This window comes from Endocarpon pusillum (genome assembly GCF_000464535.1).
Source record: "Endocarpon pusillum Z07020 unplaced genomic scaffold scaffold5138, whole genome shotgun sequence".
In the NCBI taxonomy this organism is placed as follows: Eukaryota; Fungi; Ascomycota; class Eurotiomycetes; order Verrucariales; family Verrucariaceae; genus Endocarpon; species Endocarpon pusillum.
The window spans coordinates 138,337-164,931 of NW_006916485.1; the positions used below are offsets into that span (position 1 = coordinate 138,337).

At 51.5% G+C, this 26,595-nt stretch overlaps 11 protein-coding genes across 11 annotated transcripts; 6 read left to right on the forward strand and 5 right to left on the reverse strand.

The window, feature by feature from the left end:
* Positions 1 to 27: 27 nt before the first annotated feature.
* Positions 28 to 2,424, forward strand: EPUS_03557 (uncharacterized protein; the record flags this gene model as incomplete). The annotated part of the gene is made up of 1 exon (XM_007806148.1): positions 28 to 2,424. One exon carries the CDS (start codon positions 28 to 30, stop codon positions 2,422 to 2,424), a length of 2,397 nt encoding a protein of 798 aa, XP_007804339.1.
* Positions 2,425 to 3,699: 1,275 nt separating this feature from the next.
* Positions 3,700 to 4,779, reverse strand: EPUS_03558 (uncharacterized protein; the record flags this gene model as incomplete). The annotated part of the gene is made up of 1 exon (XM_007806149.1): positions 3,700 to 4,779. One exon carries the CDS (start codon positions 4,777 to 4,779, stop codon positions 3,700 to 3,702), a length of 1,080 nt encoding a protein of 359 aa, XP_007804340.1.
* A 1,136-nt stretch (positions 4,780 to 5,915) lies between these two features.
* EPUS_03559 (uncharacterized protein) lies at positions 5,916 to 6,775 on the forward strand (the record flags this gene model as incomplete). The annotated part of the gene is made up of 2 exons (XM_007806150.1): positions 5,916 to 6,384; positions 6,498 to 6,775. The coding sequence occupies 2 exons, from the start codon at positions 5,916 to 5,918 to the stop codon at positions 6,773 to 6,775; spliced, it is 747 nt and encodes a 248-aa protein (XP_007804341.1).
* A 314-nt stretch (positions 6,776 to 7,089) lies between these two features.
* On the reverse strand, positions 7,090 to 8,067 carry EPUS_03560 (uncharacterized protein; the record flags this gene model as incomplete). Its single annotated transcript, XM_007806151.1, has 3 exons — positions 7,090 to 7,376; positions 7,485 to 7,878; positions 8,014 to 8,067. The coding sequence occupies 3 exons, from the start codon at positions 8,065 to 8,067 to the stop codon at positions 7,090 to 7,092; spliced, it is 735 nt and encodes a 244-aa protein (XP_007804342.1).
* A 478-nt stretch (positions 8,068 to 8,545) lies between these two features.
* EPUS_03561 (uncharacterized protein) lies at positions 8,546 to 10,026 on the reverse strand (the record flags this gene model as incomplete). Its single annotated transcript, XM_007806152.1, has 2 exons — positions 8,546 to 9,689; positions 9,749 to 10,026. 2 exons carry the CDS (start codon positions 10,024 to 10,026, stop codon positions 8,546 to 8,548), a joined length of 1,422 nt encoding a protein of 473 aa, XP_007804343.1.
* Positions 10,027 to 10,710: 684 nt separating this feature from the next.
* EPUS_03562 (uncharacterized protein) lies at positions 10,711 to 11,942 on the forward strand (the record flags this gene model as incomplete). Its single annotated transcript, XM_007806153.1, has 2 exons — positions 10,711 to 10,901; positions 11,012 to 11,942. 2 exons carry the CDS (start codon positions 10,711 to 10,713, stop codon positions 11,940 to 11,942), a joined length of 1,122 nt encoding a protein of 373 aa, XP_007804344.1.
* Positions 11,943 to 12,560: 618 nt separating this feature from the next.
* Positions 12,561 to 13,869, reverse strand: EPUS_03563 (D-xylulose reductase A; the record flags this gene model as incomplete). Its single annotated transcript, XM_007806154.1, has 2 exons — positions 12,561 to 13,487; positions 13,606 to 13,869. The coding sequence occupies 2 exons, from the start codon at positions 13,867 to 13,869 to the stop codon at positions 12,561 to 12,563; spliced, it is 1,191 nt and encodes a 396-aa protein (XP_007804345.1).
* Positions 13,870 to 14,487: 618 nt separating this feature from the next.
* On the forward strand, positions 14,488 to 15,644 carry EPUS_03564 (uncharacterized protein; the record flags this gene model as incomplete). The annotated part of the gene is made up of 2 exons (XM_007806155.1): positions 14,488 to 14,976; positions 15,042 to 15,644. The coding sequence occupies 2 exons, from the start codon at positions 14,488 to 14,490 to the stop codon at positions 15,642 to 15,644; spliced, it is 1,092 nt and encodes a 363-aa protein (XP_007804346.1).
* A 463-nt stretch (positions 15,645 to 16,107) lies between these two features.
* Positions 16,108 to 20,120, reverse strand: EPUS_03565 (Pre-mRNA-splicing factor rse1; the record flags this gene model as incomplete). Its single annotated transcript, XM_007806156.1, has 4 exons — positions 16,108 to 16,134; positions 16,184 to 17,468; positions 17,655 to 19,728; positions 19,877 to 20,120. The coding sequence occupies 4 exons, from the start codon at positions 20,118 to 20,120 to the stop codon at positions 16,108 to 16,110; spliced, it is 3,630 nt and encodes a 1,209-aa protein (XP_007804347.1).
* Positions 20,121 to 20,544: 424 nt separating this feature from the next.
* EPUS_03566 (uncharacterized protein) lies at positions 20,545 to 22,034 on the forward strand (the record flags this gene model as incomplete). The annotated part of the gene is made up of 2 exons (XM_007806157.1): positions 20,545 to 21,027; positions 21,084 to 22,034. The coding sequence occupies 2 exons, from the start codon at positions 20,545 to 20,547 to the stop codon at positions 22,032 to 22,034; spliced, it is 1,434 nt and encodes a 477-aa protein (XP_007804348.1).
* A 569-nt stretch (positions 22,035 to 22,603) lies between these two features.
* EPUS_03567 (uncharacterized protein) lies at positions 22,604 to 26,117 on the forward strand (the record flags this gene model as incomplete). The annotated part of the gene is made up of 5 exons (XM_007806158.1): positions 22,604 to 22,819; positions 22,870 to 23,060; positions 23,116 to 23,514; positions 23,567 to 25,039; positions 25,115 to 26,117. 5 exons carry the CDS (start codon positions 22,604 to 22,606, stop codon positions 26,115 to 26,117), a joined length of 3,282 nt encoding a protein of 1,093 aa, XP_007804349.1.
* Between the last annotated feature and the right edge of the window lie 478 nt (positions 26,118 to 26,595).

The window sequence follows — 26,595 nt, forward strand, 5'->3', positions numbered from 1 at the left end:
AGACTCACCTGGAAAGCCGCTCTCTCAATGGAACAGCCCACTGCGTCAATGCTGGCCGCCCTGGAAACACCTCTGGCTTCTCTGCCAGCAGATGAAGTCTTTACTCCTGAGCAATGGGAAATCCTCATTGGGATACTCGACACCTTCGTGCCTTCAATCACTAACTCACAATCAGAGAAAGAGTCGAAGCTCTGCGTAGGGGGTGCTGAATACGCGGAAGCGACTCTATCCATACAGGATCTCATACCGTCTTCCGCCGACCCATTTCTCATTCCTATCTATCTATCTGAGTCAGCTAGCTCAATTCAGGCATTTCGGCCCTCATTACAACGCTTGTTCTGTCGATCTGTACCCGCCGAACAGCTCAAAGGCCTTCGTTTCATTCTTTCAAGTCTTTCCACACGAGCTGGATCCCTTCTCTTAACAGGTTCGACGACCCTTTTCCATCTTCAACCACCAACCGCCCGCGAGCAAATCCTGATCAGTTGGTCCAAGTCGTATCTGCCAATTCTACGCTCTCTTTTCCGCTCCTTTGCGTTTATCGCTAAGACAACCTGGATTTCGCTCTCTCCAACCCTGCCAGAGGTAATTGGCTTTCCTGCTGTTCCCAGGCATGGGAAACGAGGTGAAGATTACTCTTATGAGTTCTTGGACTTCTCCTCGCCGGATTCCCCTTCCTCCATCGAGACAGATGTGATCATTGTGGGTTCTGGCTGCGGTGCGGGAGTCTGCGCAAAGAACCTTGCTGAAGCTGGGATTTCGGTGCTCGTCGCAGAGAAAGGCTATTACTTCCCATCCACCCACTATCCTATGAAGAGCAATGATGCCAATGCAAATCTTATGGAGAAGACGGCCGTATTGGCCGGATCCTGCTTTGGTGGAGGAGGCACTGTAAACTGGAGTGCAAGCTTACAGCCGCAGCATTATGTGAGGCAGGAATGGGCGGATCAAGGTTTGCCTTTCTTTACTTCTGGAGAGTTCCAGAAATGTTTAGACAAGGTATGTGGAGAAATGGGCGTTGCTACTAAAGGGATACAGCACAATTTTGCCAACAGATCGTTGCTTGAGGGGAGCAGGAAGCTGGGATACCACGCCAAAGAAGTGCCTCAGAATACAGGTGGCAAGGAGCATTACTGCGGTTACTGCACATACGGTTGTGCGGGTGCTACCAAGAATGGACCTGCGGTGTGCTTCTTTCCTGCTGCCGCGAAAGCCGGTGCCAAGTTCATCCAAGGATTCGATGTCAGACAAGTTCACTTTCATGAAAGTGATGGGAAGAAGATTGCAGTGGGAGTCAATGGATTGTGGACGCAAAAGGGTGGCGAGAAGAAGCTGAAAATTACAGTGAAGGCCAAAAAGGTCGTGATATGTGCCGGCACTTTGAACTCTCCGTTACTGCTTATGAGAAGCGGTCTCAAAAACCCCAACATTGGACGAAATCTCCACCTACACCCAGCAACAATTGTATGCGCCAGGTTTGAAGAAACGGTCAATCCATGGGAAGGTATGAATACGAACCTCTTGACCCTTTTCTCTCCGCCCTCCTTTCCCTTGTCGTTGAGTATGAAGAAAATCTCTGATCTAACAAAAACCCGTCTCTTTTCTTTTCCAGGCTCAATCCTAACCTCCGCTTGCACGTCATTCGAGGACCTTGACTCCGCCGGTCACGGCTGCAAAATCGAATGTCAAACCGCCGTCCCAACGTACATTCTCCCCTTCTACCCCTGGCAGCAGCCCCCTTCCTCTAGTAGCAATATCAGTCCAGCTCTAGCCTTCAAGACCCGCTGTGCGTCCTTTCACCACTCCATCGCCTATGTCGTCTTCGCCCGCGACCGCGACACTGGGTCTGTGTACCCGGACCCCACCGACGGTCGCATTCGCATCAAATACACCACCTCCCGCTTTGACACGAATAACTTGGTTGAAGGCGTGATCGCCGCGGCCAAGATCGCATTCGTTATGGGTGCGGAAGAGGTGTCTGCCATGCATCCTGACCTCCCCATTTTCGTCCGTACCCCACAACAAAACCGACCAACTGCGTCAGAAAATGGCATTGCGGCAACACCAGCAGCAGCAGCAGCAGCAGGAGAATCTATTGACGAGGGGATCAACAATCCCGCCTTTCAAGACTGGCTGGCCCTCATCCGTCGAACCGGCATCAGCACTCCAGATCCATGCCTCGTCGGATCCGCACACCAGATGGGCACCTGTAGAATGAGCGCTGATGCTAAGAATGGTGTGGTAGATCCGAGGGGAAAGGTATGGGGCGTAGACGAAGGACTGTATGTCGCGGATGCGAGCGTATTTCCTAGTGCCAGCGGCGTGAACCCAATGGTCACGAACATGGGGATCGCGGAGTGGATCAGTCGGGGTATTATCCGGGAAGGGAAGAAGGGAAGTGGGCAAGGGGTAGGAGAGAGGTGAAGTGAGGCATGTATGTAAAGAACTTTGAATGCAGAACCATCTAGAACCACGCTAACTTGATGAAGACGGAACAACGAGAGCCATCTACCAAAGATATTTCTACGGATACGCGATAGCTACTCCTAGAGCTCTTGTTCACTACACGCGCGCTTCCCTCTCCCTCTCCCCCCTTCCCAAAAATGGTAGTCTATCATTACGATCCCCAATATCAGAAAATCACATTTCGAACCCCCTCTTCCTCCCAAAGAAAAAGTCATGGATAGCTATCTACCCACCCGACCTTTCGCGGCTCCCGGAACCAGCCAGCTGGCCATATAGATCAGCGGCTGGCTGATCACATCCTCCTCCTCCTCCTGCTCCTGGTAGAGAAGCACTCAGATAACTACCGGACGGAAGGACGATACAGATAGGATATTTCATCATGTGAAGCACATGTGGTGTTTGGAAAGTCGGCGGGGTTGGTATTTTTCTTTTGTGGGTGAGATGGGAGGGAGGGAGTGTTTGTTGTTTCAAATGGGCCAGGTGGTGATGATGTCTGGGATATATGATGCTAGACTCCGTGTTGTGTTTGGGTCATGAATATGTGTATGTATGTCCCCCTTTCTACGGTTGTGGACAGCATGCAGAACTTTCCATACGATGTTGATATTGGCAAATACTTCGACGCCCTGATTGTTCGCTGTATCCATGGGACCAGATCTGTAGGTATATCTTCTGGATCCCGCCCTTTTCACCCCCTCTTTCTGACTTTCACTATTGATCCAGTCATCGACTCGGTTTCTCGTCGATGCTACCTCACTTGGGACCACGACCCCAGCAGGCCCATTTCCTGCTCTCCCTTAGCTCTTCTCGAAGGAGCTCTGCTGAATCCCGGCGTAGCTCCTGCCGAGTCTTTGGACGGGGTCAAGAATTGCCCGCTTTGATACGGACACGCACTCCTTGTCCCCCCCAAAGCCTTCCAAGTCCTTCATGCTTGTGACCTGACGGGATGTCAGTCCTTACCAGCATCTGAAGTCTTTCTGTGCCTTTGTAGACATCGTGAAAGATGCGGTCGTGTCTCATTGTTGGGAAGTGTTCCCTTAATCTGTTGGTGGTCTCCACCTTGATACTTCATTTGACATCCCGGGGACGAATGAGAGGAGCAGAGACCAGGACGCAGTCTTCGGCTTTTCTTTTTAACGGAGTCTGACATATATAAAAGTCTGGCAAGCCAAGTCATCGGCAAAGCATTCTTGTCGAATACTTTATAATCTGTCATCCAAAGTCCTTCCTGACTTATCCCATCAACTGCCCTACATCCTCTGGCGGCCACCTTGTCTGCGCATAACTCAAACACCTCTTGATCGCCTGCAAATACTTCCTCGTCACCTCGTCACTCATGATGTGTGCCTGCTTATCGCTCTCATGTAACTTCTCCCGTGCACTCCGCTCATGGATACCCACCATGGTCACGCCGATTGGCCACGCCGCTTTCCCAATACTAAGCCTGAGGTAGCCGTCATTGGCTGCGACATATCGGCGTTGTTGGGCATCACGGACGATGGCGCAGATGGGGGCGAGGACGCTGTCGGGAAGATCTTGAGATTCGAATTTGCGGAATAGCGGGGTTAGGTTGGTAATGGTTTGGGTGAGGTTGTTGCTGGCGAGGCGGCCTTGATGAGATTCTTTGGTGGCTAGGTCGCGGTGGGAGAGATCACGGGACCATTCGGTTAAGAGCAGGGTGAAGTAACTGGATAGTTGGCGGAAGAGCAACGTTCGTTCGGGAGTTTTTGCAGGCGGGATTTCTGTGGGAATAAGCATATCGGCTTCGGGAACGGGTAGAAGAGTAGTAGGGACAGGACCGTTGGAGAATGTGGGTGTCAGGGCACGGGAAGTGAGGTTGCGATAGCGGCGGAGACGTGATTTGTGGGATTCGCCGAAAAGGATGGCAGGCTCATTGAGAGCGCGCAGTTTCAAGAGGAGATCAGCTTCTGGTATATCGACTTCATCTTCAGCAAGAGGTGTCCCTTCTTTCTCGGTCTGATCTTTGTCAGGTAGCTCTGGCAAGCCGAGTCTTTTCCTTCTTAGCCGTTCTTGTCTTGCCTCCTCTTCCTCTCTCCGTGCCTTGCTTTCCTCAGCTAGTCGGCGTTTCTTCTCTTCTCGGACTCTGGCCTTCTCTGCCTCTTCTTCCTCTAGCTTTCGTTTCTTCGCTGCTCTTTCCTGTCGCTCTGCCTTGATCCTAGCTTGATCAGCGGCATAAGCTGCTTCACGTTCTGCTTCGAGTTGAGATCTTTTGAGGTATTTCGTTTTGCTGTCGGAAGATGCGGACGGTTTGGTTTTGGATATTTGCGCAGACATCAAGGATGCGAAGTCCATGATGTCAAGCTATGGAGGGATTATGGCCAGACAGACCAAAGCCGTGAGCATTGGACTTACAGAGAGAACGGCCCGTACTACTAAGTTAGGCGGGACAATTCAAGTTCAAGCTGTCCAACTTGAAATTCAGCCAAGAAACCATGGCGGTGCCAAGCCGAGGCTCTGCAGATTTCTTTAGGGCTGCCGAGCGAGCTCTACCACTAGTAGTAGCACTAATACTAGTAGCACTACGTAGTACTATCCGAGTTCTCCCTTGCTAAGAAAAGCCGTGACGCCTGCGGCTTGCTCTTGCTCTGCTCTTGCTCTGTTTGCTGATCCACGATCATGCTACTCAGTGCCGCCGATAAGTGTCCTGGCGTGACAGATCTTTCCATATATAGCATAGTGTGTAGGAATGCCAAGCTCCAATTGAGAATGGCTATGGAACAGAGTCCATCCTCCCATAATCTACTGACACGATAAATTTGGCTCAAATGTGACAGTATACCCTATGTATCCTGTTAGATATGTTATAGTTGACTTACTATTGAGGGTGGATGCATTAAGGTTCAGGAAGGATAACGCCAAGAGTCTAAACCTGTACTTACTACGTATAGTTGAAAGGGACGCACTTTTCGGCGGCACCGAGTACTAGTACTACGTACTACTACGGGTGGCATAAGTATTGTTAGTATGGTGCTAGTGGTGGCTAGTTCTTGTTACTCCATCATAGTGCCGTGAGTTGTTATTCCAAAGCTGGGGTTGAGATACGTTCATTCAAATATGTTAAAAATTTACCCTTAATTTAATCTAATATGGGCTTAACTGCTTTATACAAAAGACGTTTTCGAGTGAAGATACTAGCGCTGAACTAACAATACGTCGTATCCAATATCGCTTCCAGTAGCAATCAAGTGTCCACCGCTGGATCCATCACAACACATGTGCCATAAGATGGCAGCTGCACACGATTCAACGCGCTTCGTACCACAATGGAGTCAATTGGTCTCCGATACTGTCACATCAGGCCTCCATCGTTCCTCTACCTGCTCGATCATCCATTTACAGCCACTCCAGCTAGCATAGCCCCCATTCCTTCATCGGCGCATCGCATAGCCACGTATCCCAATTGCTCCTACTACGTATATTGAAAAGTCATGCCACCCTTCGCATTCTCCAACTCAACTCCACCGACCTACACTCCCCAACGGCTTGACCAGTCCGTCCAATTCCTCCGTCCCCGCCATCAAGTGCACCACCATTCCAGTTACCACACAAACCCATACCCTCATCACCACTACTCCACCACAATAGCCCAACTCCCGCCATCACCCCAAGCCCTCGGCATCTTTAACAACTACATAGCCCACCAATCTGAATCGCTGGTGCTAAAGGAGCGCGTCCTCTCCCTCTCCGGCGACAGCTTTAGTATCAAAACCCTCGATGGCCGCGAGATCCTCCAGGTCAAGGGCGAAGCGTTCAGTCTGAGCGGGCGGAAGATGGTCATGGACATGCAGGGCAATCACATCTTCACGATCCGGAAGGAACATTTCAGTTTCCCAAAGGCGTACTATGCGGAGGATGCGCAAGGGAAGAGGTTTTTTGAGTTGGAAGGAAAATTCAGTCGTACGTAACCCCCAGCTTCAAGTCTCTCTTCCTTCATCGGCTGGCTTTGTTGTGTGCTTCGGTGACGCACGAAAGGGGCTTGGATGCTGACGAATTGGTGTTCTTGTTTTTAGTTGGCTCATCCAAATCGGTCGCGCGGTTCATCAATTCCTTCACCAATCAGCAGGAAGAGTTGATGATGAAGGGCAATTTCTTCGATACGCATGCAGACATCACGAATGTCAAGACGGGCCAGCCCGTCGCGAGGATTGATCGCAAGATGCTAAATGCCAAGGAGCTATTCACCGGTCAGCAGACTTATGTGGTTACGGTGGCGCAGGGTGTGGATATGGCACTCATCGCTGCAATGTGTATTTGTCTGGATGAGAAGAAGAATGACAACAAGTACTAGTAGGTAGGACTTATTTCAGGCGGGAGGGCCAATGATTGGTTGCCGGGGCTTTATACGAACAGGCGACCGAGGGATCAGGGTTGTCCGCTCGCACCAACGACACCGTATTCATATCGCACATTCACAACAGTACAGTTTTTTCGAGGTTGCATTTCATGTACAAGCAATTTGTTGCCGTCTGTAAAAGCTTGAGCTTCTCATTGCCTCCCTCCCTCACTCACAATTTTGACCTCAAGCACACATCTCGTCAGCCGCAGCATAGCAAGCCTCACCCCCAACCCCCTTCACCACAATCCTCAAGATTTCATGGCAACTCACTTCAGGTTATATTTCTCGCCGCATCCCGTCTTGACCGCCGGCCTCTCGGCAATTCGATCCACCCACTTCAACAGATGCGGGAACTGGCTCATGTCATCTTTGGTGAAGCCAATCCTCTCCCACCCCTTGACCCAGGGCCAAGTCCCGATATCAGCGACAGAGTACTTGCCCTTTCCGTTTCCGGCAAGGTATTCACGTGGCTCGCCGGTGTATTTGCCTGAGAGATGGATCTCAAGCACGCCGAAGACGCGGAGGGTTTCGTTGCGGTATCGGTTGGTTGCATCTGAACATCACAAGTCAGATCATTAATGGGGAGAGAGGGGGAAAGGGATGGGTGGAAAATCATAGAAAGAAAGATATTGGGAAAGTGGAGAAGTGATTGCGTACGTACATTCAATCTTCTCCGGCGCATACTGGAGAAAATGATTGAACTGGCCCAGATACGGCGCTCCACTTCCATGCCAGAAGAACAACCACTGCAAGCACTGGTTCCGCTCCAGCTCGTCCTTGAAGCCAAACGTGTCGTCCTTATCGGCAAACTTGAGCAGATACAACAGCTCGGCCGAGGTCTCCATGACGGGGAAGGGCGGCGATTGCGTGTTATCGATGATGACGGGGATGCGGCCGTTGGGGTTGAGGCGCAGGAACCATTCTTTCTTTTGCTCGTTCGTGCCGATGTTGATGACGGTGGTGGTCCATTCGGTGCCGTAGACGAGGGCGAGCTCTTCGAGCAGGATCTGCACTTTTTGCCCGTTGGGCGTCGATTGCGTGATCAGGTGGAGGCCCTGCAGTGAGTAGTAGGGTGGAGGTTAGTATGAGGGGTTTTCTTGGAGGCTACTTTGAATTATGGGGGCTTCTGAGGGAGGGCGGGCCCGCCCTGGTGAATAAGGGGGTGGCATATAGAGGGCAGATGGCCATACCTTTGCATTTTTGACCTCGTTGGGAGTCTCATCGATGTAGAGCTTGTCTGCCATGGTGGGGCTGATTTCAAATCGAGCGGAACGGGTGTGGTATGTGGTATGTGGTATCACGACAATGTTCACAGCGGGGGTGTGTGGTAGAGTAAAACAGGAGACAGTGGAGAGGAAAGGAAATACCGGAAGCTTACGGGTGATATGTGCAAACAATGGAGATCTCAAATGCCATATTAATAATGCCCGTCTTAAATGGGGCATGTCATGTTGGATTTGTAAGTGTACGGAGTATTTGTAAGTGTAATTGTCTGTGTTCCAAGCCGCCCCGCATAGGTAGGGTTGGGCCGGAGGGCCTTCGGGCTGATTGAGGGGCAGGTAGGCCTCGATGATCGCATCTCACATGCAAGACGTGGAGTACAGCATGAGAGAGCAGAGCATAGAGGAGCCAGTGAAGATGCATGATAGGAAGAAGTACGGTGATATGCCCAAAGGCTCATATGCTCGGTATAGGTCTAGTATTGATACATCTCGTCCTATGCTAACCTATCGGGACAGGGACCCAACCCTGAATATTGCCATGCTCAGCAAGAATCAGCTCGTCGTTCAAGGTGAGCTCGTCGCCCTCCGCATTCTCTTCCATCTTGATGCCCTCAACCGAGATCTGGTTCTCCCGAAGGAGCTGAAGGATGGCCCGTGTATTCAACAACAGCGTCCTCTCTGGCTCTTCAGCACGCAACCATTTCTTCGTGGCCCAGGGGAACAACACACCGAAGTCGGATTGACTGAGATGGGCCGTATTGGGAGAATAGAAGAGGCGAGGCCCATGCGATTTGGTACCACTCGAGCCCCTCGATCTTTCCTGCTCGGCTGGATTCTTTGAAAGCACTGCTTTCATACGTTCGAGGAGGCTCGTCCAGTTGTAAAACTGCTCACTCATGATTGCAAGGACGTTGTTTTTCGGCTGCTCATCCCCGGTGTAGCAGGGAAGAGGCTTCTCCCATAGCCAGAGGGTCTCATCGCCGCGTAATGGCATAGTCCAAAGGTCGAGCAACACAACTGGCGACTGAGGGGTGATTTGTTCTTTCAAAGGAGAATTCTCGGCTGGAGTATACAGAGATTGGAACATTGACCTGCTTCGACGCTCGCTGGCCGTCTCCGGCACGGTCTGGTGCCAGAAAACAGATTTGACAAACTGAACCACGGTCGCTGCACCAAAAGAATGTCCGGCCCAGGCCACTTTCGATGGCCCGAGGTCCAATTTCCCACTCATAGAAGGAGCGCTTGTGTCAGCCAAGTTCTTCAGATTTTCGCCGTTGTTGAGACTTGAGAGGGCAGTATAAAGAAGTTCTAATTCCCACAGACGAACGCGCAGCTGCTCATTCCTTTGGCTCAGAACTTCAGGACTGGGATCGTGCGACATCTTTTTATATCGCACGACCTTCGTGCTTCCATCGACTTGTCGAATGAGCGAGACCGGGGCGCTTTGATCACGATGCTCGGGTGCGATGCAGACTACACCGCAGCTGGCTAGAGAGCCTAAGAGATGGCTGTATGCATTGCACGAGCCTCCCAGGCCATGCGAGAAGATGAGCACAGGCCATCGAGCGGAGGGGCCCTTTGAAAGGAACGATGCGTCGCGGTTTGCTGGGATCGTTGTGTATCTCAACGGTATCGGGATATGGCTAAGAGACGGTGTCAGACCTGTCAAGTTGACCGAGGCTTGAAGGGGCACAAAACATACGAGAAGAAGCTTGCGATCTTAGGAGGCGCATTCAAAAAGTCACAATATGCCTGAACCCATTCCTTTTGTGGTTCCGGGAGCCACCTCGCAGAAAAGTCCTCGTCTTCCGTGGATTGGGTAGGGTAGAAGGTTCGAAACTTTATTGTTGATATGGTAGGATCGGGTACTTTCGACGTAGAGGAAATGTCAGAGATCAGTATTTCATACTCGGAGGTGCCTACACTGAGCGGGCCACGGTATCTGGGGAAAGATGGAACGGGATTGAGGCTGGAAAACATTTTGTCGAAGTGTCGCGTGAGCCGTGAGCCGTGAGCCGGTGATGGAGCGAGGTCGGGTACTGTCACGAACCAAGGAAGAGCATCTAGACACGATTACGGGTAGTAGGTAGTAGGTAGGAGGTGCGGATAGGATAGGTAGTAAATGGCCTCAATGGAGTCGATGCTGCCCTGCATTGGGTGGCCAGGAATTGTGTGTGACCTGACTCTGTTCTGTCTTCTTCCATTTCACTTCTGGAAGGCAGAACATCCGGCCTGGGCGGACGGGGCTGTGATGACGAAACTGCACACTGCACACCGCACAACACATCATGATACGGTGCATTATTATTGGGTTATTATTGCAGAAAGCATGGCAGATGGCTGATCTGCTTGGAAATGGGTCATCATTTCAAGCAGGCGAATTCCTCATCCCACGGTCCAATTTTCATTACTTTATGTACACAGTACAGTACTAGATAGTACGCATTCTTTCTATCGACCCGTCCAGTCCATCTCCATCTCCAAGTCGACCAACTCCGAGCCCCCCCCTGTGATGCTGCCAAGCAGGCATGGCACACGCAACCACCAGTAAATTTGTCCAGCCCGCCGCTCAAGGATCATCGGCCACAAGGAGACAGTGAACCTTCACCTCCCAGTCTCTAATCACCGCGCAGCGCCGTGTTTGCCGCTTCCCATCCACCAGAGATGGCGAGGCCACGAAGAACATCAATATCCTCGGAGACTTCAATTCCTGAGGGCACACAGGTGGGTTGTTTCGCCGACCTTCCAAACAGTGCAACCACACTTATGCTGACCTGGTCTGCACGTCAGGAACTAGGTAGCATGTACGACTACCTGGCCAAAGTCATCCTCCTTGGTCCCAGTGGTGCTGGCAAGTCCGTCTCCTACCATCCCACAAACACCCAAACCGAGCCCTATCCTCTCTATTCACCCTTCCACCAATCAATCCCATTCTAACAAGAAAGCAATTTCTCTTCTCCCACAGATCCTGCCTCCTCCACCGCTTCCTCAAATCCGAATGGCGCACCTACTCCTCGCAAACCATCGGCGTCGAATTCGCCAGCAAGATCATCAAAGTCGGGCCCTCCACGCGCCGAAAACGGATCAAGCTCCAACTTTGGGACACCGCGGGAACCGAAAGATTCCGCTCCGTGTCGAGGTCCTACTACCGTGGAGCCGCGGGCGCGATCTTGGTGTATGATGTCGCGTCCTCGGCGTCGTTCGAGGCCCTGCCGACATTCCTGATGGATGCCAGAGCCCTGGCGTCGCCGAATCTGACGGTGCTGCTGGCGGGGAATAAGCAGGATCTTGCTACGATTACGACGACTACTACTACAACTACTATGGATGGCTCGATACGCGCCAATGCGAATGGACATGCGATTCAGCCAGAGACACCCTCCAGCGTTTCAAGTAAACAGTCCTTCTTCCCACTCGATGCCGGGGGCGGCGCCGGATCGCTCCGCTCGCCCAGCGGCACCAGCGTCCCCAGCACCATGGGCTCCAAACAGACGGCCACCACCGCGCCCTTCGGCCGCGAAGTCAGCAGCGACACGGCCTCGCGATGGGCCTCCAAATCCAACATCCCCGTCTCGGTCGAGGTCTCGGCGCTCTCCGGCGAGAACGTCGACGAGCTCTTCTCGCGCCTGGCCAGGATGATCCTGACCAAGATCGAGCTGGGCGAGATCGATCCCGATGATCCGCAGAGCGGGATCCAGTACGGCGACGTGGGAATATGGAACGGGGGGGACATGGGCAGCATCAAGTCCGCCGAGGATGACACGACGCGGAGGCGCGGGGCCAAGAAGACGCGGAGGAGAAGTGGCACCAACACCTGGATCGGCGGCATGAGGGAGTGGGAGGATGTCTTTCGCATTTCTGGCGCCAGTTCCAGGCGCAGGGGCGCATGTTGCTAGGCGTGCTCCCCCCCTCCCTCTCTCTTATCTTACCGTGGATATCTTTTCCTTTCATGTCCTGGTACGGCGCGCATCACTTGCCTTGGGTTTGTTTGGTGGCACCTACGATCCCGGGTCCCGGGTAGCTGGGTCGATTGATTGATTGGTTGGTTGGTTGGAAAGGAGATAGAATTCTTCCTTTCTCTTCTTCTTCACTTCTTCTTTTAATTTTATGATACCCCCCGCAGAATTGGTACCACATCATCTTTTGCTCTTGGTTCATACATATCTAATCAGGAAATGTGCTTGGCGCTGAGTTGGGATGTATCGTATCGTATCGTATCGTGTTGTGCTGTGTTGTGTTGTGTTGTCTTATATACATGTATTCGAGTTCTAAATTCCGAAAAGAGAAGAAATTGAAAACCTCCGCAAAAAATCACCCCAAAAAATACAATCACTATCAAAATTTGAGCATTACATGGTGCAGCCTCCTGGCGCATTGTACTTCGACCGCCTGGTTCTAGTAACTTCTAACACATCATTCGTGAAATCGTTGGCATAAAAATTACGATCCCCGATTTTTCCTGCTTCTGGCACTCACTCACACACACACACACACACACAAACATGTTGAAGCGATCAGTCTCCCGACCCACCAATCAAGACCTTGATGCCCCTGCCCGCCTTGACATCGACAAACGCCTGTTCGGCCTCCTCGAACCTCACCTTCCTGCTGATCAGCCGCTTGGCATCCACCTTGCCCTCGCTGACCAGCTGCACCGCCAACTTGTAATCGCCGCTGCTGTAGCGAAAGCTGCCCTTGAGCGTCAACTCCTTGGTGCAGGCCGCCATGATGGGGAAGGTGATGTCGTCCTTGCCCATGCCGCCCTGGACATATGTGCCGCCCGTGCGCAGGACGTGGATGCCGGCCTGGACCGAGGGCTCGGCGCCGCTGGCGTCGATGGCCACGTCCGCGCCGACGCCGAGATCGTTCTCGCGGATCAGGTTGGCGGCGTTTTCCTGCGCCGAGACGCGCTGCGACTCGTAGGTCGCGGTGGCGGCGAACTGGCGCGCGAACTCGAGGCGAGGCTTCTGGATGTCGACGGCGATGATCTTGCTGGCGCCGAACTGGCGCGCGACGGCGCAGCAGAGCAGGCCGACCGGGCCGGCACCGAAGACTACCACACTGTCGCCGTGTCGTAGGGAGGCTTGCTTCGTGACGTGTACCGCGACTGCTAGCGGCTCGATCAGGGCGCCTTCCTCCATGCTCATTCCCAGCGGGAGCTTGTAGCAGAAGTCCTCGGGCAGGACGTAGTATTTGGCGAGGGTGCCGTCGTAGGGAGGAGTGGCTGCAAAGGCCATGTCGAAGCAGAGGTTGTATTTGCCTTCTTTGCAGCGGATGCAGTGGCGGCAGGGGACGCCTGGCTCCATGGCGACGGAATCGCCCGGTTCGAGGGTGCGGACGGATGGACCGATTTTGATTATTGTGCCAGAGGATTCGTGGCCGAGGACCATAGGCGACGTGAGGGCGTAGGGGCCGATGGAGCCATGAGACCAGTAGTGTACCTGTTTGGAGGAAACGATGGGTCAATTATGCTGGACTTGATGCCCATCCTCCAGATTTCTCTCACTGAGCTGCCAGCTAGCCTGAGAAAGATAAAATAGGGACGCATGAGTAGCTTACATCACTCCCACAGATCCCTGTATATTTGACCTGAACCAGAACATCATGTGGGTTTTTGATCTCCGGTATAGGTCGGTCCTCGAATCTGACTTTGTTGACCCCCTCGAGAACGAAGGAGAGGTTCTGCGCGCGAGTCGAACACGAACAAGTGTCGGCCTGTGCATCCTCTTCCTTATTCTTCGAGCTGGAGTTTGGCAGGGAGACGGAGGAATCAGGTACCGGCTCAGCTTTCTCTGTCGATGTTTCTGTGGTAGTGGAACCCATTTTTGGTGAGCTGAAACAAAACAAGAGCTTAAGCTAAGTAACGTAATGTGCAAATGATTCTATGCATTGGCGCACATAGAAACAATGAGACGGAGGGGTTCAGACCGAGTAAAGTATGTCAATTGATCATATCTTGAATTTCTATCGGCGAGACTCTCGGCTTTCCTCATTCGGTTGTCGGTTCCGGTTTGTATAAATGACGCTCCGACAGCAGATAGCGTATTGGTTCTAACGAGCGATGAAGAAATTACATAGTATGTATGACGAATGGTGGGGGGCCAGAACTGCAAAGCGTTTCGGATCAGCAAATTGTTTGCCCCGCAGTGGGAGTGGGATGAAGTGGGATGCAGAGGGATGCAGTGACCGACATGCAGTCCCATGCTAATGTAGCCACTACCTTGGTACAGGAAGCCAGCATACAGTACTCGGATCCTAGAGCAGGGCGGCTTATTCTTCGCTTCGACAGAGACAATTCTCACTGGGTGGATGGCGGGGCTAAAGTACTAGTCGCGCAAGAAGGGGAGTTCGGAGCCAGAGCACGCATGAGCGGTGGATGCAAGGTGTCTGTTGATGAGCCTCTCCGTCCTACTAGCATACTAGTACCGAACAGTAGATGCCATGCCGCAGAAACTCACCATCGCCGTCTCCCAGTCACATACTCTGTCCTCTCTTGCTGAAACCCTCTCTGCGCTTGAGTCCACAACTCAGAAGGCGGCCCATTCCGGCGTCGATGTCCTCCTATTCCCCGAAGCTTATCTTGGGGGCTATCCTCGTTCCTGCTCGTTCGGAAGTGTTGTCGGCTCACGTCAAGATGTTGGTCGAGAACAGTATCTGCGGTATTTCAAGGAGGCGGTCGATCTGGGAGACACACCAGCAGGAGCTGGCGACGACTGGGTAGCAAGAAAATTACCAGCTGGAAAGGGAACGGATGGAGGAAGGCAATTCAGGGGGGATGGGACAAGAGAGCACCTGGAGCAGATTGCCAGTAAGACAGGAGTCTTCTTGGCTGTTGGCGTTGTGGAGAGAGCAGGAGGGAGCTTGTATTGTGCGGCTGTTTATGTGGAGCCAAGAAGAGGAATCATTGGAAAGAGGAGGAAAGTCATGCCGGTGAGCATCACCATCACCATCGGTCCAGCTGATCAGCCCGTGCTTCAGCGCTGACCGGACAGCAGACGGGTAGTGAACGTCTGGTATGGGCTCAAGGCTCTCCAGCGACCCTCAAAGCAGTAACAACCGAGATCAAAGGGGTCAAGCTGACAATTGCTGCAGCCATTTGTTGGGAGAACTTCATGCCTTTGCTGCGCCATAGTCTCTATTCTCAGAATGTGAACCTCTATCTTGCCCCCACCGCAGACGCGAGAGACACGTGGCTTGCTCTCGTGAGGACAATCGCGTGCGAAGGGAGGACATTTGTTCTCTCCGCCAACCAATGCATCACTTGGGACGATCTTCCTGAATGGGTGGACGATAGACAGGAGCACAAAGACTCACAGGACAATCAATCAATGGTTAACGGTACCGCGGATACAACAATTACTAAGGAATTGCCTGCAGAGAAATGGGCTTGCCGAGGGGGATCGTGCATTGTCGGACCCATGGGACAAGTGCTCCAAGGCCCATTATGGGAAACAAACGACGGCAGTATTCTTAGTGCTGATGTTGACTTCGAGGATTGTGACAGAGGTCGTCTTGATTTTGATGCTGCTGGAAGCTACTCCAGAAACGACTCCTTCCGTCTGCAGGTCGAGGGACTGGACCTCAGCCCACCGCCATGACGTCGAGAACCAGTATTGTATTGCAAAAACACCGGCATCTGACAACCATGCAAGAAGGGTGCATGTCCCGACTGATTAATTACGATGGAACCCTGGCGGATGAGGTGCAATCGTACTCAAAAGTCGTCGAGGTCGCTCTTGTCTCATGCAACCACGATACGACTCGCGCGTCAGGATGTGCATCCAGCTCAAGATAAGTCGATAGAAACGGCAGATCGAGCGAGGCGAGAGACGGTCGGAAGCAGGGAGGACAGGGGAATCTACACTGGCTGAGATTGAAAGATGATACTTCGGTGTCCGAGCCATAGGATGTGGCAGAAACAACATGCTTGCATCATTCCTTGCATTAGCAAACGGGAGAAGGCATCTGGGCCTCCGGAATCGTCTATCGTTCCGCACCATATACTAGTAGTACACTGCGCACGAGCCCATGTAGCCAAGGAATTCCATACAATGGTGGAACTCAATATGCTACCCGTGTGCGCATGTCCTAGAAGCTGTTAACAGGTCGCTTTCCACCCGTGGGAACGAGCACATACCGAGATCTTTCTCTCCACTTCCCGGACTGACCTGTCAAGTTCTCCAGCTATCATCTGCTTTTTATCGTTTGCCAGTAGGAAAAATGTTTCGCAGAGGTCACCATCAATAACTCCCTTTACGGGCACATAGTAGCTGCGGTAAATCAGGTGATCTCTGCCCGCTAGAGGCGGATTTTGCGAAGCGAGCTGCATCTCCAAGGTCTGAAAGAAGTCCACATCCTCTCGGCTAACAAAAGGTACAAGCATTCCCAGAGTGCCTTGAAAACCCGACCAGAAAATTACATCACGCCCACCCGCAACCAGTGATGTTTTTTGGACGCTTGTCGGGATATCTTGGGGGAAGAAGTGGCACATGAGACTCAGCCTTGTAGGCGCACCTGCAAGATACTGCCGCTCATGCAGGAGGTGCGCCCCAGAACCATCCTCATCCGCTTCTTCAGAAGCCTTGGGTGGACATCGGACCAGCCATAGGTTACCGAACTTGTCGCCACCAGCAACACTTTCGTAGTCAACCATCGTGGTACAGGTGGTCCACCGAGCAATCATATCATCTGCAAAGGGGATGAGACGGTTCTCTTGAACTTTGTAAACAACGTAGGTAACGCTCTCCTGCACGTCGCTCACAATGATACGACTACCTTGTGTCTGCAATCCGACGATCATGTGAGGCGTTGCCGTAGTCTGGCATTTTCGAAGCATTTGGCGCATACCCAGATCATATATTCGCAGATCTGGGCCGACTCCAACCAGTAGGCGTCCTTGAAAGGCGAGTAACGCCTGTGGAGGCTGTTCAACCTTTGTTTTGTGAATGAATTCAAGTTCTTTGCCTTCTTCATGTAATCTGTATACGTGAATAAAGCCAGCAGTGTAGGTACGGGGATTGACAGTCAAGTCCTTCGCAGTTCCCACGATCAAGAAACTTTCTTCATCTTGACTTGCGAATGGTGCGATAGTGACGCTGACAGCCGCTTCGTTGTCGTCCAACTCAAGGCGAGAAATGACTGATTTTGCTGTTATTGGATCAATGATAGAGATTGCTGAAGCCCAATGTCCTGTACCCCGAGGATAACCGAAATCTTCTGGTGGTAATACTATGGCATTTCCATTGACCGCTGTCGAGTCGTTAATCAATTTGTTCTTCGTCGAGGAAGAAAGGACATTGTTATCTGCTTCAATGACGTAAAATAGTGGCTGATCAGGATGCTTTACGAAATGCCGAGGAGTGTTTTGCAATGCTATGGACTCTTGTAGCAGGTTGTTGGTAAGGTCTTCTATTGTGAAAATCCTAGAACTATGGTCAGCGCGGTGCCTTGAAAATTCTCAGAATATTCGTTCATAGTGTTAACATCAGAAGGAACAATTGGATTTTGAGTTTGAGGATCCGCATGGACCACGACGTGATCCTGGGTAAGAGCATAGTGGAATCATCAGAAGGTGTATCAGAACGGAAACGAATCTGGCGCTGACTGACCGGAGATTTTGTCCCTCAATGCCCACCATCCCTTCCAGGCACTGCTCACTGCTAAACATCCAACCCCATTCTAAACCAACGTAGTTGAGGGGCGTGAGCATGAATCCGTTCGTTTGCACATCGGAATATCCTAACCAAGGTCGTGAGCTCAAAGCTAGTACCGCCGCTTGGCCTTTGATAGAAACGCGGAAGAGCTTAGCAGGCTTCAAGCCCAAGAATCTGGTTCTTGTATCGGTCAGCTCTCCGGTGATCTCGTCGAGGACTGTTCTGAGATATACACCAGAGTACAGTCCAATGTGTAGATATAAGGTCGAACCACCCGACGTGGAATCAGCCATAGCCATGATGGACAATGCCGAAGGTGGAGATGTCAATGCCTGTACTGATTTATTCTCTAAGGTTGAGTCTGGGTCCAAGCTGAGGATCCTAACTGTGGAATCATCACAACCTACTGCCAAAAACGAGCTTCGCACTCGACCTGCTGGCACATCACCAAGGCTCAGACAGGTCACGGTCCCAGTCATTTCTCTTTTTTCGTCATACTCGTTCAATGATCCATCTGTATCTGTCTCGAAGTACACAATCTCACCGGAGCTGAGAGCTATAGCCACTTGACTAGAATTAGTAGTAGCTGCCACAATTGAACGGTGCTGCGGTGCTGGCCACTCGTTCACTTTGCCATCTGCTCGTATGTGCCGAATACCCCGTGGATGTACCTGAAGCAAAGCATCCTCACCAAGTTGTTGCACCGCGAGCGTTGGCGCAGATGACAAAAAGCCAGTGTCAGTTACTTCTTCGACAGTCTCTCCAATGCTGAGAACTAGAGTAGCATTTTCAAATGATAAGATGATGTATGCGTCAAACCGGTCGTTCTGTGTAAGCTTCGTGGTCCAAACCGCTGATGGTCTGCTGGGCAGTTCTGATTCGACGATTTCAGAGACGGGCAAGCCGTGCTTTAAGGTTCTGAAGCTGCTTCGGGGTCCAGCGCCACAAATGGCGTATATCTGTGGAGCATCTTCGTCTGTCAGGTTTGCAATTTTACATTCCAGCAAAGGATTCATTGAATCAATGTTCTGTGAAAGCCTGATGTTCTCGACGGGACGAGGATGGAAAAAAGCGGGCGAATATGCCTCTGTGGGGTCAGCTGGAAAGTTGTCGCTGTCAAATTCTGTCTCGTCGTCATCATCACCAAGTTTCTCAAACTGGTACAGCTGATGATTTCCATTCTCACTTCCAACAAACAGGTAGCCGCTCTTAAGGATGAACAAGCTAGTTGCGACAGGAACAGTGTCAAAGTACTTGATCTTCAATCTCTGGACCTCGCCTGTTGCCTGTCCGTTTTCATCCTCTACCATATCAATGGTAACTTTGAACAGGTCGCCATCCTCAGATTGTAGCAGGAAAAAGAAAGCCCCTCTTGTCCTGTGCATTGCTCCAGCAACAATACGGCGTTTGCGGTCTGGGTTTTCCAAGATTCCTCGTCTCCTAGGTATAGGCACTCGAAAAGCCTCTTGATTTGAGTGCCGGTAGGTGACATTATCGTCGCTGCAAACCAGTACACCGCTAGGCCCGTCAGAGCCGCCAGGAACCTGAAAGAGCATTGTAGCGCTTCGGTCTACCGGTTCGGCCCACTTCCGAACAACATGATTTAGACCCAGGTCAAGCTCATAGTAAACCAGTAACTTCTCCAATTCTTCGAAAGCCTGGCCACTTGGATCTTGATCCGCATCTGTGTAATCAACCTCAAGCGTCGCGAAGACGGGGTTTTCATAGCCAGCATCTAATGCAACGAGTGCGAACACCAGTGTCTGCGGCTTGTGAGCTTCCAAGGGAGAAGAGATCGTAAGCTCTGCTTGTGCATTGCGGTTGAGAACGTAGACTAGTTTGTTCTTTTCAACGGAAGAAATCAAGCAAGCTCGTCCTTTCGGATCGACTGCCAGATACTGTCCGGGAATCACACGACGAATGCCGGATTTGCCGAACGTTTCAAGGTGTATCCTGTTGAAGCGGTTCTGTGCATGAACATATTCAATGATAGTGATTCGGCCGGAGTCGGATCCAATGATTATGTAGTCTGCATACTGATTTAGCAGAGATTCTTCATCTTGGGGGTGTATGGGTGTCGTGCGGTGCCATGCCAGCAATTGTGATGGTGGGTTTGCACTTCGACTTCAGAAGATCATTAAGGGAAGCGTTTTCAAAGAGGGAAGAGATCCTCATACCTTTGCTGCTACCCGCTAGCCTAAAAGCCGCCAGTGTCCTGATGATGCCAAAGACATCTTGGGAGTATATGGGCGTAATTCTGCCTTGGGATGGTTCAGGTCGATGAATGGTGAGCTTGGAGCCAGACGCCGTCACTATCTGCTGCTCTTTCGTGCCAGCAAACTGACCTAAAATAGCCTGAGTAATAGCAGTAGGCGGCTGTATGGTCAGGCTGTACATGAACATTGACGACGTCGTCGCCATCTTGCCGGGTTTCGTTCTGGGTCGCTCAAAGTTTGGGATAGAGGTAGCGGGCTTCAATAGATTGCGGCGGTGTAATGCAGAAGTGTCTGTCAAGTCCTTGTGAAACAGGTCTGATAAACATTTGCAAGTGGCAATGTATGCATCAGCATGCTATGTAACCGCCGTACCCCCGTATGCTCGCACTGCCATAACAAGCAAAATATCTCTTCAACGACTTTTTGAGAACCGAGGTTCAGCCGGCCGTCAAGCTGTCTACTGTAAGTACCTCAACTGCTCAACTTGCGCTGCCACTCTCGTGCCTTTCATGCTTTCAAGAGTATAATCAGACATCGCGAGAAAACACTATAGATAACATAGTGTTTCCCTACCCATCCAGGCCCTGCACACCCATCCATCCCGCACTCTTCGTTCAGCTACTCCAACAATGACGCAGCAGCCGGCTGCTTCGACTGCTGAAGACACGCAGCCAGACTCAGTCACGATTAACATCAAGTCCACCAACGCCAAACACACTCTGTCAGTGCCACTTTCAATCACAACTCTAGAGCTGAAGAACAAACTATCTACTCCGGAGTATGCCGGCGTTCCAGCAAGCTCTCAGCGCTTGATCTACTCGGGTCGAGTATTGAAGGATGGAGACACGCTCGAATCGTATAAGGTCAAAGATGGCAATACAGTACACCTTGTCAAGAGTGCACCTAGCAACCAACGCCAGAATCCAGAAAGCCAGTCCTCACGCACCGCAACCACAGATTCAACAACCGGCTCAAATGTACCTCGACCCACTGGCGTACCCTCCAACATCGCAGCCGGCACAGGAAACAACCCATTAGCAGGACTAACAGGTGCTCGTTATGCTGGCTTCGCACAGTTACCGGGTGCAGGACTGTTTGGGCCAGATGGAGGCGTAAGCAGTATTCACCTTGGTGATCCCACTCTTTGACTCACAAGATCTTGATTTAGATGGGACCGCCACCAAGCCAGGAGCAGATGATTGAAATGCTTTCAAATCCGGCATTCTCCCAGATGATGAACGAAGCCCTGCAAAACCCCGCAATGATAGATATGATGATTCAGCAGAATCCTCAATTGCGGGAAATGGGTCCTGCTGGCCGACAATTCCTGCAATCAGAGCAGTTCCGACGGATGGTGACTGATCCACAATCGTTACGAGCGATGGGCCAATTACAAGCTGCTATGGGCATGCGACCCTTTGGTGGAGCTGATGGTGGAGGGCAAGAAGCGTTTCCCGCCCCAGGAATCACAACTACAACTCCAGCCGAGAACAGAGAAGCAGGGAGCGAGTCACAGGATAACAACCGGGACAATGGCTCGACGAATCCGCCTGCTACCAACAACAGGGGTGCAACATCAAACCCTTTTGCAGCCCTCTTCGGCATGCCCCCTACGACCACAAACCAACAGACCACTGATACTAGCTCATCCACGTCACAAGCTCAGAATCCATTTGCGGCCCTGCTCGGGATGCCACCAGCAAACCTTAACCAACAACAGCAACAACCGCCTGGCCAACAAGGCAATGATTCTTCGAACAATCCACCTGCGAACCCCTTTCTCAACATTCAAAACAATCCTCTCTTTCAGAACCCGGACCTAATGAACCAATTTGTCCAAGCCATGGGAGGTGGCGGTGCAAGCGGGCTCGGGAATCTATTCGGTGGTAACCCTGGCGCTACCAACCCTCTTGCAAATCTTGGAAGTCTTTTCGGCGGGCCAGGAATGGGCGGGCCGGCTGCACCACCAGACAACAGACCACCAGAAGAGCGATACGCAACACAGCTTCGACAGCTGAACGAGATGGGTTTCTTCGACTTCAACAGGAATATTCAGGCGCTTCAGCGTAGTGGCGGAGATGTAAACGGGGCATTGGAGTTCTTGTTCAGCCAACCTTGATCATGGTTCGAGGGTGTGAAGTAAATGAGCTTCTAACAGTCGCTCAATGGATCATGTACTTCGACTCGTGCACCAGAGCTTCAAATAGTGGTTTAGGAGAATACTCGGCTCAATGTCCTTTTGTCCGCGAGCTTCGTTAGGACGAAGACATAAACTTTAGCCTTGAAGCCATACACAAACACATGCCCAGCTTTCACTTGTCTACTAAAGTAAGTTAGTAGTCACAGAATGCCCATATTGATCCCCTCCCCGCCAAGATTTGCATGCGCACAACTTGAACCATCTTCACATGATCCTGAGACAAACCAACTACTACCAACTGCTTTGGAGCTTCACAGCAATGGTCAAACCAGCAAGGGCATTATGAACCATATCTTTCGTCAACGGTGAAATATTTGCCTTCTTGCTTGTACTGCTTCACCGCCTGCAAGCTCCGTACATTTCCTACGTATCTTGGGTTCTGATCACCAACAAATACAATACTCCACAGCCCCATCACTCTCTACAACTTGTGCAGCAGTTCCTTGCTCTAAAACTCTTGTCTGCCAAACTAGTATTGAGCAAGCAGCATGGCGTACTCATCGTTATCAGTTGGGCTCGTTTGCTTGATCTGCCTGCTCGCGTTCGCCGAATCAGCTTATGCCTTTGGGGCAGGAAACATCGGAAGTACCTCCAAAATCGAGGGACAGAACTGGCGCCATGGGGATTTGGAAGATATTCTTTTGACGATCCTCATGGCACGTGCTGCCGGTGGCAAGAAATTCAGCAAGCTTGATGTGAAGAGAGTATGTCAAGGCCCCCCACCATGTTTAGTATCTCCAACTCATCCGATCAGGTCTACTTTGGAAATTGGCTTCGTGACTATAGCCAGGCCGTTGATGTTGGAACTGTCAAATATGTCAGCGCCGAAGCAATCCGCATCCTTTTATGGGTCTTGGGCTTTATGTCTTTTGGTTATGGAACCAAAGAATTCGAGGTCACCACGGCCCGTCTCGGTTGCTATCGTCCGGAAGAGCACATTGACAAGTAAGCAAAGGGCCAGTCCCCTGGTGATCACCTCGTGAAGCTGACGTTAATGCAGCCCAAAGAACTATGCGGACAATGAAGACGCTAGGCAGTACGATCGTCGCCTTCGAGGACCTGTCAACGAACGTCGCGAACTTTCCATCGATGAGCAAACAGGCATGAAAAACTACATTGCCAATGAACGTGCTGGTATCGACACCTCAGCTGGCCTTGTTCGAAAACTTTTCGGTCGTTCTATCCAGCTCGGGCGACAATACGCCAGATCAAAGAACAAGGACGATCTTTACGAAGCCCTCCGTCTTCTTGGCACTGGGTGTCACTGCCTTGAAGACTTTTCTGCCCATTCTAACTACGTGGAACTTGCTCTGATCGAGCTCGGCGAGCGGAATGTCTTTCCACATGTCGGAAGGCGAACTCAAGTACAACTCCGAGAACTGCGCCAGCCGGTATATCCGTAAGTCTTACCCCAGCCTCGAGCTACTTTGCCTGTTCTGACCCCAGTACAGCCTTTGCACCGGAACATTCGGCGGTGTCGACTTCTTGCATTCTGTAATGGGCGAATTCGACGACAAGGCCACTCAGTCAGAGATTCAGGAACTCGAAAATACCATGAATCAGGCTCAAAACAATCAATCGGATACCAGCATGCTTCAGGACCTCCTTGACAAAGTGCCTGACGGAATTTTTGGTGGCCAAAATGAGTCCCAAAAGGCAGATGACCTTAAGCAGAACGCCCAAGCCCATCAGATGCAGAATACGCGAATTAGCCCTCGAGAGCCAGAGGAATGGTTGAGTTACATAAATGACATACAAGAGCAGATCTACCCAATTCTTGAATGGCACGACGAAGTCATGAAATCAATCACCGAGGCTATCGAGAAGATTCCTATCCTACCAGATCTGATCGAGCAAATTCAAGAACAAATCAACATCTTCGTCTTTTCCCTGCTGGCACCATTTGTTGTCCCTATCATCAACCAAGTGAAGAATGAGCTGAACACTGGTTCGAGCGAGATCATCGAATCCAGTGCCGCACAGCAGCATATTGTCTTCAGAGATGATAGTTCCTCCGACCCTACCCATTCAATGCTATCCAAAGACCACTTCTCAAACGTCCTCAACGAACCGGCCGGCAAAGTTGCTGGCCAAGTCCTCAAGTGGGTCGTTCCTCAGCTCATGGCTTGCTGGGATGACGAGCGGATCGATGTTGACAGAACACTAACAAGAATAATCAATGGAACTCTTCATCATCCAGCTTTGCGTGACTATGGTCAAGATGGGGCGGCCGATGGTCGTCGGCTCATGTTTGGAGTCGTCCAAACCTGGTGGGAAGAAAAGTCTGAGCGCGAAAAGGATGGTCTCAGGGAGCAGCTCAGTCGCAGTGGAGTTGAGAGTGGCCGAAACCATAAGCCCGGAGTGGTGGATCATGGTCATGGTTGCAACAAACCGCTAGGAATGCCTAATCTCAATACTGCTCAGAGCTCCTCAGCAATCGGCGGCCCTGCAGCGTCTGCAGTAATGGGAGGCTTGTCTGGAGCTCTTGCAAGTGGCACTGGTGGCGGTCAGAAGTATGGTTCGGGAGGCAACAACGAGCTTGGAAAAATAGCGGGTGAAGCGGTTGGCGGTGGTGTGGTCGGATCCATAGTCGGGGGTCTGGCAGGTGGTCTTTTAGGAGGCGCATTCGGGGAAGGAGAAAAGAAGTCAAAGAAGACTGAGAGTTACGGCCGAGATGGCTCTCACAACGAAACGTACAGCGAGTATGGCCAGTCGGGCAACACTTACGGACAAGCTCAATTTTCCAGAACTGATGCACCAGGTGGCCGCCAGGAAGAGTACACGCGCTACGAACAAAAGCCGGCCGCCTCCGGTGGCTATGGATCTCAGCGGTTCACCGAGACAGCCCGGTACGACGATTCTGGAAATCAGACTTATCATCATGAAGAGCGCTCCTCAGGAGCCGAGTATGGATCGGAGACCCGGTAAGTGAAAACCCCAACCCCCCATCCCCAAACATCCAATTCCTTCATCGACACCATCTCATGTCGGCCTATCAGGCGCTACGGCTCTGGAGGCTACCCTGGCAAATCCTCCCACAAGAAGGACAAATCAGATGATGACGACTCCGACGACGAGTACAAGAAACAGAAGAAGCGCGAAAAGAAGGAAAAGAAAGAGAAAAAGAAACATGGCCATAAAAAACACTCTGATGATGATGACGACGACAGTGAAGATTCTAACAAGAAAAAATATAGGGACGAATACACTAGCTCTGGAAACCCGTACGGTGGTCAACGTCGCAGCAGCAATGAACACAGAGGTCAACGCTATGGCAGCAATGAGTATGGCGGTGAGCGGACTTCTGGCTATGGTAACACACGAGAGTCGGATTACGCTGGAGCCCGCCGAGACGATGGCGAGTCTGGATACGGGCGCAGGACCGGTGGTGGCGGTGACAACGAATATGGGAGCAGCACGTATGGACGAGAGTCGCGTCACACCGGAGGTCGTCGAGATGAAGACGAGTACGGTGGCAGTCATCAGACCGGGTTTGGACACGGAGTCAGAACGTCTGAGCGCGAGTCTGGATACTCTAGAGGCGGCCGAGAAGACGACGAATATAGCAGCAACCGCCAGGCTGGTGGCTATGGGGACAGCAGCACCTACGGCCGTGAAGCGACTTCTGGATATGGCAGCGGCGGCAATACCTACGGTCGAGAGACAAGCGGTGGCTACGGCTCCAATACCTATGGACGAGGCGCCTCGGACTCCTATGGTGGTGCTGATGCTCACACTGGTGGCTATCGTGGCAATGACGATGATAACCAGGGCTATGGCCGCTCTCGACCTGCCTACGGTGGTGACGAAACTGAACAGATGCCCGGCGGGTTTGGGAACGATGATGAAGATCAAAGCTACGGTCGCTCTGGCAACCGGGGCTATGGCCGCTCTTCTGGTGGTGCAGGGTATGGTGGTGATGATAGGGAGCAGATGCCTGGTGGGTTTGGTGGTGGTGATTATGATGATGAGGGAGAGCGACGCCGTCGCTACGAATACTAGATGTGCCAATGCAGTCGGGTACTGATGAGCCATTATGAGGGATGCTCGTCCAGGGGTTGGAAGGCCTGTTGTGTGCTATTGTCTTTCGTTCATCCATTCATTCAAATAAAATCAAAAGTGTTGAGCTTCAGATAGCTAGACTTCGTAGCTGCAAGTTTATGTCGAATAAACGGACCTTTCTTGATCATGATACCTTTTATTGTTTGGCTATGTGCAGTGAAAATCCAGCTACAAACAGTCAGAAGAGGATAATGGTGGATTCATAGTCACTGTGAAAAGCATACTAGTACCCGGTCAGATTGATATCACCTGTGGCGGAGAAAGCTTGAGCGCCAAGAATGACATAATTTCAAGCTTCTATCATGCTTGCTGATGTCTCTAAACTACTGTAAGCTGCCGACAAAGGAAAGCATGCATGTTGCCTTGCAATTTTTGCAAATGCCAAAGGCAACTACTCATCAATTCATGCCGTTTTCAC